The 10,450-nt window shown below is 37.8% G+C and overlaps 1 protein-coding gene across 1 annotated transcript; it reads right to left on the bottom strand.

The window, feature by feature from the left end:
• Positions 1-2,000: 2,000 nt before the first annotated feature.
• On the bottom strand, positions 2,001-4,753 carry LOC113236819. Its single transcript, XM_026473019.1, has 3 exons — positions 4,528-4,753; positions 3,777-3,976; positions 2,001-2,308 (listed from the first exon to the last, which is right to left on the bottom strand). Exons 1-3 carry the CDS (start codon positions 4,636-4,638, stop codon positions 2,236-2,238), a joined length of 384 nt encoding a protein of 127 aa, XP_026328804.1. The 5' UTR covers positions 4,639-4,753; the 3' UTR covers positions 2,001-2,235.
• Between the last annotated feature and the right edge of the window lie 5,697 nt (positions 4,754-10,450).

Raw genomic sequence — 10,450 nt, 5'->3', positions numbered from 1 at the left:
CAGGCGTGCAGTTTACCATCAGGCGCACGACTTGTTCGTCCCGTCAGGTGATATTATAAAGAAAAAGTGTGCTAACATGCTCCGACAAAACGAACACTTAGTTCTAACCGTGGAATTCAAACATATTCATTAGCTAACACAAATGTTGGTCGTGATAGTCATCATGTTCTTCAGAAAACTGCTTAAGCGCACGATAGCATCACGGTGTATAATAAATAGTACCTTTACCTTGTGTTGACATTTAAATTAAAGTTGACGATCTCGGTAGCCCAAGGGCTTGCACTCCAGGCGCTGGCTTAGGAGTTTCCGACTTCGATTCTCGGTGGCACCAAACTGGGACTGACCTTTTTTTTTTCGGAAAATTTTTTCTGGTTCTGGGAAGTGCCCCAGAGTGAATCCCGTTGCTCTGGTACTACAGTACAGATGCCTAATTTGATGCCAGGCAATTGGTGTGGTAGTCTTGCACATTTCATTATATTAATATTGTAATTCAAGTGTACGCCAAATTCCAGAGTCACATTTGACGTGCTCTTGACTATATCACATAAAGAAGTACAGTGTGCGTGCGTATGGTCCACAATCTATCAAGTAGGAGTAGAAACTACCAAACGAAATCCGTTAAAGAGGCTATTTTATAACTACCATTATATTGCGGTATTATTTTCTTATCTTAAAACTACAATGCTGTTGCACTCTTTGCTGTCGAAACGAGACTTGGACCTGGCATTGCTAATTTTATTATGTTATGATTATGAATCGATCTCAGTCAGATTGACCTGACATAGAAATTCGCGTAATTGAAACTGTATACGAAACATGGCTTTTTGTACTCGGATAGATAGAACTATCAGGCGTTTTGTATGTCCAGAATGAAGTGAACGTGTTATGAATGTAAGTGAATGGATTATATTATGGTTTAAAACAAGCCGACGGTAATCGTGTTACATAGACTATTTGCCACTGCTCCTAATTTATTAGTATATTTTTTCTCTAAACTTCGCCTGAGAAATTAAAAAATAAATATTCGTCGCAGACTTGTTATTTCTCAGCTTGATGCACTTTTCCGTGATTATGCGTATCAATAAGTGTGGTACTCTCCTTAAACCGATAAACTTTTCTTTTTCTTCGTCTATGTGCTTATTGGCGGTGCTTTTTTTATATAATATTTAGCCAGTGTCAAGTTTTGTAAAAATAGTATGAAAAATATGATCGTCGCCAATTACCTACAGTTGCAGAGGTGGACTCTGAAACCAGTGAAGCGTGGCGCCAGTTTTGCTTTTGACGAAGAATCGTGATATCGAAATCATTTTGTATCATATTATAAGTTGATTTTCCTGTGTTTAACCCCGACAACAAAAACAAGGAAATTAAAGTATGAAGCTTATTACAGTATGTGGCATAATAGGCTCACTAGTTCCCTTAACGGGTAGACAAGTCTCATAGCGTTTTATTTTAATTTTAAGGCTGTTTAATTTAGATGGTTCTTATCTGTTTGATGAATTTTCTACCCAGTTGTTTTTTCAAAACATCTTCTTTCCCAATTAGTGCATTATAAGGATTTTATCTCGGATCACGAGATTTTTAAGTTTTTAATTTAAATACTATCCCGTCTCCTTTTGTTTTTTTCTCACATCCGTTTAGTAACCTTTACTTTAATGTCTAAGTAGTGCAATTTTAATCAAGTTTTCCCATGAAAATTTCCACCCAACATGTATATTATCTATACTGTGTGGACTTGGTGAAACATTTACAAATAATTTTTAAGGTGGTATGAGTGTCCAGATACCGAGTGGAGTCCTTGTCCCTGTTTATCTCATAAAAACAGCATAACAGTCTTAAAAAGGTATATATGTACCTACCTCAATAAAAAATAGGCAGTACATTAATATAGGTTAAACAAAACTTAGTAAGTCCTAATAATATTTTGCTTTCAATAAAAAACAGTTGTAATTAAACCATATGTAAATTTATTTTCAAAAAACTTCTTTTAAGGTATATAATAAAATCTATACTCGTTCCACATGACTTAAAAATCATCCACTCACACGAAAATATTAAATTAAATGTAATTTTATGAGTGTGATAGTCGGTTTATTCTAGATACAGCCATATTTTTACAGAGTATACGAATCCATAAACCCTCAAAACTACCTTCAAAGTGTTGTGTTCTAGTTTTAATACTTCACATGACAGTAATGTGAACACGATGAGATGAACAAATATCATGTTACGTTGTTACGAAGGTTTTTTCATCGCTTTGTCGTCGGATGGACGTTTGTTCGAAGTTCTGGCTTTTATGTTCTGGAATCTGAAAGCGCACAATGATATTTTGATAAAATATCTACATCCAACGAAACTCGGTATACAAAAAATTAGCTGAGTTGACTTAGCAATATTCTTAACACACATCACACTAGTTTCCAGTAAAAATCTATAACACTTGCTGTTATAACGGTGGTAGGTCTATAATTTATGGTTCCTTCTAACAGCGTGTTGTATATTCAGCTGTTACAAATAAAATAAAACTAATTAGTCTTTATTACCTAAGGCGATTATCACACTGCACCGCGCCCCGCGACACGTAGCGCGAGACGCGAAATCACGCGCGCGGTGGCGGAGACGCAGATCTGCGTCAACGCGCGGTTTAATCTGGGCGAGGGTAGCGGTCTAGCGGCCCCGCGTCACTTAAAGTACTCGCTTCGCAGTTGATCGTCGTAGTGATTGTATATATAGCCGAGATCCTTCGTTGACAAGAATGGTTAATAATACAGAACTCAATCAGGACGCTGCAGTTACATTGTCAAACTGAGGTACTTCAGTACAACGTTAAAAAACGCAGGTCCGCGCTCCGTCGCGGAGCGCGGCGCAGTATGATAATCGCCTAAGGGTTCCGTCATGGTTCATAAACTTATACTCCTCGCGGCTGGGCAAATCGCAACAAGATTGGATTTAGTCCGTAGTTCATCATTTATCACGCTGCTCCAATGGGCGTCAAAGATTTCATGTGTATGTTCTTACTTTAAATCTCCTACATTATTCAGGTTTCCTCACAATGTTTTCCTTTTCCATGAGCAAATAATAAATTTGAATATAGGTATTCTAAAACTGTACATGAATAAAAAGGCTTCAGTATTTAAAATTGGATCCTACTGTGTGGATGACATAGCGTTTCCCGACACGTAGAAATACTCAAACCCCCAAATGAGTTATTTTACAACTCCATTCCCAACAAAATCCCCAATAAAATTTGTAATTTCCCAGACATTTTATTAAGTAGCCTAAAATCGCCTTTTCCTATTTCAAACATAGTCTAAATATCGCCGAGTTGCCGATCACTTTTTTAATCGCCGCGCGACCCCTCAAAGTAGCCTAATGGCGAAAAATCGCCTAATCGTGCAACAGTGCTTGACAGGGCACTGTTTTTTTTAAGTCGTGCACTTAGTGGTAAACAACGCGTCTACCCAAAAATATAAACAGTTACAGTGCCCTCAAGTTTTAAATTTCAAAATCACCTTGAGACATAAAATTGGCAAGGTCCATATGTGCGTGTAGTTTCACCAGCACACTTGCAAAACAAAACGAACTTCCCTGGACGAACTCTTTCACAAGGTCTACTGCTACTAAAATTTCCCCATACACCCCACAAGAAAACTTATGTGTACAGTCAAGAGCATATCAAGCTTGACACTTTGTACTTTCCTTTGACCGTTCTTATCGTAAGCGGCATAGAGTTGGATTTAAGTTTTAAGTGTCAAGTGTAATAAAATAATTGTTACTTTTTCATTATAAACGGTTCCTTTGTCACTTTTTTAGGTTTAGGTGGAGCATTTTTGAACGACAAGATGTATTTGGTAATAACATCCACTTTAGCCGTCGTTGTTTCAGGGTACATCCTTTTTTGCCACAGATCTCGTTCTTCTATCCATATTCTTTGATACTCATACGACAACAGAAAATCTATGCGCGGTGGACCCTCCTGAAATTTAACAGCTCCATTAAAATGCCTACTACTTATAGGCGGGCCTAGTGCGGCCAATCGTGAAAAAACTGTTTTAAATATTTTATTTAAATCTGAAACCTCTGAAAATGTTAAAAACTAGCAGCTATTATAGTTAACTAAATTTCTGAATCAATTTCGATAAAAGTTGGCAATAAAGTAAATTCATTATGTAGTCTACCAGTAAATGATGAGTGCTGAGAAAGGGGCGGCTAGTACTGACTACATGGCCTGAGGTCTAGGGCGGCCAAGACAGCACTGGACACTCGTAACGATAGTAAAATTCCTTATATTTCAGTTATTTAGGCCTAGTTAGTGCACTTAACTCGATTCGCTAGTGAATATAGCTCATTGTTTTGACGAGATCAAATAATGGTACGAATACGTCGTGCGCCTGTGACGACTCAAAGCAAAGTGAGGCATTGCCACTGGGCTCGTCAGCCTGAGACACATGAACCACCTAACCATCACCATGAACCATCTAACAACTGAAATGCAGCCCTAACTATTACCTACTGTGACTCACTCACCATAAATTTCCAGGGCTGAGGGTTATACTTCGAGAAATCGGAGGAGGCAATGTTATGCACCGGTCGAATTGTGTAGGTTCTGTCCCATTTTATACCACCCACTCGACCCATCTTCGAGATTAGTGGTTTAGCTCTTCCGGTAATAAAGAAACAAGTAAATTTTAAATAATAATGAATTTTTATCAAGAATTTTAACCATTTACGAGTGACATAATGACACAAGTCAATCGACGCATACGAGATTTAAAGAGAATAAAAATCATTCACGCACTGGGTATACGAAGTTTAGGTAGGGACAATGGATATTTTAGAAACTTTCAAAAATGGAAGCTATAGTGGCAAATACGTTAAAATGCCATTATGGAACACGACTTAAATAGTAAGCGATGAGCTGAAGTAGAATTTCTTGGCATATTATTTCATAATTCGCTTATGTCTGTGCGCTTAACACTTAGATTTAAATTCAACTCGATACCGCGTACAATAAAAACGGTCTGAAGTCCAAAGTGTCAAGCTTGTTGTGCTCTTAACTGTACATACCTACGTACTCTACTAAGCACAGATACTAAAAGGAACGGTACCAATTTGTCAGTTGGCGATCCACAAGCGAAAATAAAAACGACATCCACATAGAAGTTGCGAGAATTGTTTGGAATACGCGCGACCTGAAACTCGTACCTAGTTTGTACGTTGCACAACTGATATTTATAAAGTTCACTATACTATACACAATTTTGTTACAAATATTCCCTTCCGATGAATTGATCAGGAAAGAGCACGTGGCCGGCCTAGTTCAAAGCTCATTATAGTAGTCACAGGACTAATAACAGCTTAGACTATGGAAACTTTTTTCCATCCTCTAGACCAGAGGTTCCCAGACTTTTTTTCTCATAGACCACTTTCAGAATTTAGTTGTTTCCGGTGGACCCCCTGCAGCTACATTTCTACCATATTCCATATCCATATTATTTTTTGTCACGCCAACATAGGCCCCCACGTCAAGTCTTCCGACCCCTGGAGGTCCAGAAGTCCCCTGGACCACTTTGGGAACTAAGGCTCTAGACCAGCCTTTCCCAAAGTGGGCGATAACGCCCCTTTGTGGGCGCTGCAGGCCTAAAGGGGGCGGTAAGAGACCCAGAAAAAAATGAGGGCGTTATGTAGAGGCTTAAGGGAGATTTCTAATTTCATCTAGGAAGACTCTTAGGGTCGTGTTCCAGAACTCTACTCAATGCTCAAGTCAGGATTTGAGCAGATTTGAGTGTGATTTCAAGCACTGGAAATACGACCCTAATAGCAAGGACTAGAGTGTGATTTCTAGTGCTTTGAATCATACTCAATTGCAAAGCATTGAGTAGAGTTCTAGAATACGACCCTTAGACATCAACTGAGCTCTCGACACTCGACTACAACTTGTGAACATCAACGAATATTAATCAAGAACTTGCTCAAATTAACTCGGTTTGATATTTCTCTCCGTGTAGTTCATATATCTGTCCTGTTTTATTGAACAAATAAAATAAAAATCATGTCAATCGGTCGCTCCGTTTCGAAATGAAAGTAGACACAAACAAACAAGTAATAAGACAACAGACACAGTTTCGCATTTTGATAGTTATTAGTCTTACAATAATAACGCATAGAAACCTAGCCCGCACACGCTAAGTGAGGCAAATTGTAGGACGCCCTATGGGCTTACACGAGCGAGCGGGCTGTCAGTGCTCAAGGTCAAGTTCAACCGCGAGCAGCTCAAAAATTTTTGCTAGAAATGACGAAATGTGCGGTAATTGGGTTTAAAAATATATCAGACAAATATAAAATAGACACTAACATCACATTCCACAAGGAAGTAACGCGTTTCAACTTGTATTTTTATCTAAATATTCACTAAAACAGAAAATTAATTTCGTTGCAACAAGATACGAAAATGTTGCAAAGTAACGGGTTTTTTCTCCCCATTTTGCTATTCCGTTTCAAAATAATCATATCACGTAATTTTTTGAGAATAGGCAATATCGCGACGGTTGCAAAATTTCTACAAATGTACACCGCCGCAACAACATTGTAGGGAATTTACGTTAGCTATTTTTACGAAATATATTTAGTATTTCCCTTCATTAGTTTCATGTGAAAAATCATTATTCTTGTTCATCATACACTCATTTTAAAAAATTGTCTTGCCCAGACTCAAAAGTGCTTAACTAAAATTATTTCAGGAAACTAACACTGACTAAAAAGTCATCGTCAGTTCTCCAAAATCGTGTATAAATAACTTTCAGGTTCAGGTTCTTAATTGTTATCGTGTACTTTTCATATAAACATACCCAGAGATAATATCAGGCTATTTATATATTCAAATATTCGATAGTCGCACTTAAACTCGCTTGTAGGTTTTTGTTCATATATGAGTTAAATAAGAATTGGGTAGTATTTAATAAGGTGCCTACAGATTTGCTCGACATTGTCGATCGACAGTAACGATTTAGAAATATGTGCTCCTATTCGGAATGAGCAGCCCCTAATACCTTGAAAACGACACCCAACTTGCCATTATTCGAAAAATCGTGCCCGTTATCTTGGATTTAGAAATTAGTGCCATGTTCTTAATGAGCACCCCCAAATACCTCGAAAACGACACCCAACTTGCCATTATATGAAAAATCGTGCCCGCCATCTTGGATTTAGAAATGAGTGCCATATTCGTAATGAGCACCCCCAAATACCTCGAAAATGATACCCATATTGCATTTATTTCAAAAGTCGTCACCGCCATCTTGGATTTAGAAATAAATGCCATATTCGTGATGAGCACCTTGAATACCTCGAAAACGATTCCCATATTGCATTTATTCGAAAAGACGTGTCCGCCATCTTGGATTTAGAAATGAGAAAAGTCGTGTCCGCCTTCGTGTATTCAGATATAATTTGCCATTTCCATAAAGATTACCAAAAATAAATTTTTGAAAATTCCTGTCACTTGTCGTTGTCGATCAACAGTAACAATCGACAATATCAAACAAATCTGTAGGCACCTCTAACTTAACGATGAGTTAAGCTAGATACAATTTCCCCACTTTTGAGGGAAATGTTATTCCATGGCATCATTATTTGTATATTTATGTGTAATATAATACAAGTTGCTTACGCCTACATGAATTTGATTTTTGCCTCACTTGTGACAGTTCGTTTTTTTTTATGAAACTATCATTCTATGTGTTATTATTATTATTCTAAGTTATTAGTATTCCTATTTAGATAGGTAATTTTCGTAGATAATGGGCCGCGGGCAATCATGTTTTAACAAGTTTTTGTTAAATAACGAGCAGAATACGTGCGGGCAGCAATAAATAAAACGTGACGACAATAGGAGCTGCGACAATCTGTCGTCACGTTTTTATCGTGACGTTTTGTTATCGTCTGAAGACTGTCGTACTAGCTGTTCCCACTGTGACGACAGTTTGTCGTTGTAACGATAAAAAATCGTGAACGACAGTTAATCGTGTCGTGCTATATGTGAACAACTTCATTTAAATATACAAGCCACGACACTGTAAACTGCACGACAATTTGTCGTCACGACATAGGGGGAACGCCCCTCCTCATTCGACGCTCAATCGTACTCAACAAGTAAAAACAAGTATTCTATAAGTTCTGGTGGTAATTCAAGTTCAGTATCGGAAATAAATGCTGGATGATATAATATTATGTGGTAAATTAATATCAAATAAAATCTGACAATTTTGTTTTTTTTCATCTGCCATTACCATACAATCTATCAGTAAATATTAATAAGATGCAAACACTTATTTTTATACCTAAATCATATGTATCAATTGGTATTTTGTAAACTTTATAATAATTCGCTAGGTAAGTATTGCTATACATACATACATTATATATACAGGGTGACTGGTTGAACGAAATAAATATTTAAAGAGATGAATGAGTAGCTGATACCCATCCCGTATATGTAAAAATAACACGACTATGTAAAAAAAAAATATTAAACATTTTTATTTAAAGAAAATACTGGCTCTAACATTTTGTATTACTCTGCGCGTGACACCGCGTTCGTCAAAACAAAATCTTCTGCGCATGTGCATTAGACACCCCCGCCACTACTCGTTGAAGGCCGCTTGCGCCGGCTACCCCAATCCCGCCCGCGCGTCCCGCCGTCTGCCGGGTTAGTTCGCTTACGCCCTTCTGTAAGTCAGGACGTTGTGATTTTGCGATTAAACGCACGCGCCGCCGCCGCCGCGCCGATCTTTGTTTTCCGTGATACATCGGTCTATTCAACTGTGTAATTCCGTGGAGTGCAGTGACACATAACGATGCCTTATCACTACACAAATGAGGAGTATTGGGACATGATACGGTGTTATGTTATGGCAAATGATGTAGTTAGTGGTGCTAGGGACCTGTACCGTGAAATGTTCCCTAATCGGCAAGTTCCATCCTACACTTCAATGTTAGGACTCAATTTTCGTTTGAGGACTTTTGGGCAGTTCACTGTGCCCTCGCATGCTCAAGGGCGAGGAAGGGATCCGTATCCAGTGGACCTACAAGAAGCGATTTTTGAATACTTTGAGCATGACCCACGCCGGAGTACTCGAAATGCAGCAAGACGATTCGGAGTGTCACAATGGACAGTGTGGAAACTCTTACACCAGTAGTTCCCAAACTTATTTTTCTCGTGGACCACTTTCAAAATTTTACTGGTGTCGGTGGACCCCCTGCTGCTACATTTCTACCACATTCTTAAAGTCGCCAAAAAATAAAAATTGTGTCGTTTTTGAGTTCTGTCCCTATATTCCGATAGGTAAAATAAAAACGAAAAATGGTAAATTTATAACATTTTATTTATTAAAAGAATAGAATTACAAGAAAAAAATAATAAGGTAATGTAGGTTCAAGTTATAATTTTAATTAATGGGAAGGATGTATTTGACGAAGTGTCAGCAAACGATCAATGTTTGGCTTTATTTTTGTGAGCAATAATCGCAAATCCCCCCGCTCTGTGATGTTTAATTTGCTCCTTTTTTTTGTTAAGAGGTTTGTAACGGCACTAAAACTCCTTTCGACAAGGTATGACGAGGGAAAAGCTATTAAAAATTTCTTTGCGATTTCCCACAGTCCAGGATATTTTTCGGGTATTTCTGCTTGCAGCCAAAATGTTTGGTAGCCTTTTCTAAATTTGATTTGAAGATTGTGCTTATCTCGAGCAGCTCCTCTTGTAATACAACATTGGCCACTTCCGTTTCATCAAATTCAAATGGATTTATGATCCATGGTGGTATATCCATCGTCAGCATATCTTCAAACCTGGTTTTAAAGTCATCATGCAGGGCACTTAAATGTTGACTGTAGGTATGGATATCCTCATCAATACATTCTACCTGCGACAAGTTTGGAAATTGAGAGAATTCGCGCCGACTAATGTTTTGCTTCATAAATTTCAATTTCCCAAGAAAAGCCGAAATTATCCCCTTTGTTTTTATTAAATTCAGGCTGTCCCCTTGTAACTGCAAGTTGATATCATTAAATTTTTTAAACAAATCTGTCAAATACGCAATGTCTGCTTTGAATTTGATCAAGTTTTCTTTTAAATCTGGATCTCTACTTTCTAGGAACTCTAATACGGAATCGAAAACAGAGTAAAATCTCGTTAAGCATGCGCCTTTCGACAACCAGCGTACTTCAGTATGTAAGAGCAGTCGTTGGAAGTCTTCATCATTTTCATCGCACAATTGAGCAAATAAACGCGTATTCAATGCATTGCTTCTGATTTTGTTGACAGCTTTTATTACAAAATGAAGATCGGTTCAACCTGTCACTTAAATGTTTTGCCACAAGATGTTGTCGGTGGATTACGCAATGAATAGCTGTAAGTCCTGGTATAATTCTTTTGAGATGACTTATAAACCCA

This window comes from Hyposmocoma kahamanoa, unplaced genomic scaffold (genome assembly GCF_003589595.1).
Source record: "Hyposmocoma kahamanoa isolate Upper Pololo Valley unplaced genomic scaffold, ASM358959v1 102, whole genome shotgun sequence".
NCBI classification, from domain to species: domain Eukaryota; kingdom Metazoa; phylum Arthropoda; class Insecta; order Lepidoptera; family Cosmopterigidae; genus Hyposmocoma; species Hyposmocoma kahamanoa.
The sequence above is the reverse complement of the archived record's forward strand: the minus strand, read 5'-3'. Positions and strand labels throughout refer to the sequence as shown.

Bases quoted from the DNA above. Each gene is read 5' to 3' on its own strand.
- LOC113236819 (XM_026473019.1), bottom strand. From the start codon at position 4,638: ATGGGTCGAGTGGGTGGTATAAAATGGGACAGAACCTACACAATTCGA. The intron at 3,977-4,527 runs GTGAGTGAGTCA...GTTAAATTTCAG, and splicing joins CTCAGCCCTGGAAATTTATG to GAGGGTCCACCGCGCATAGA. The intron at 2,309-3,776 runs GTAACAATTATT...GTGCGCTTTCAG, and splicing joins GAACCGTTTATAATGAAAAA to ATTCCAGAACATAAAAGCCA.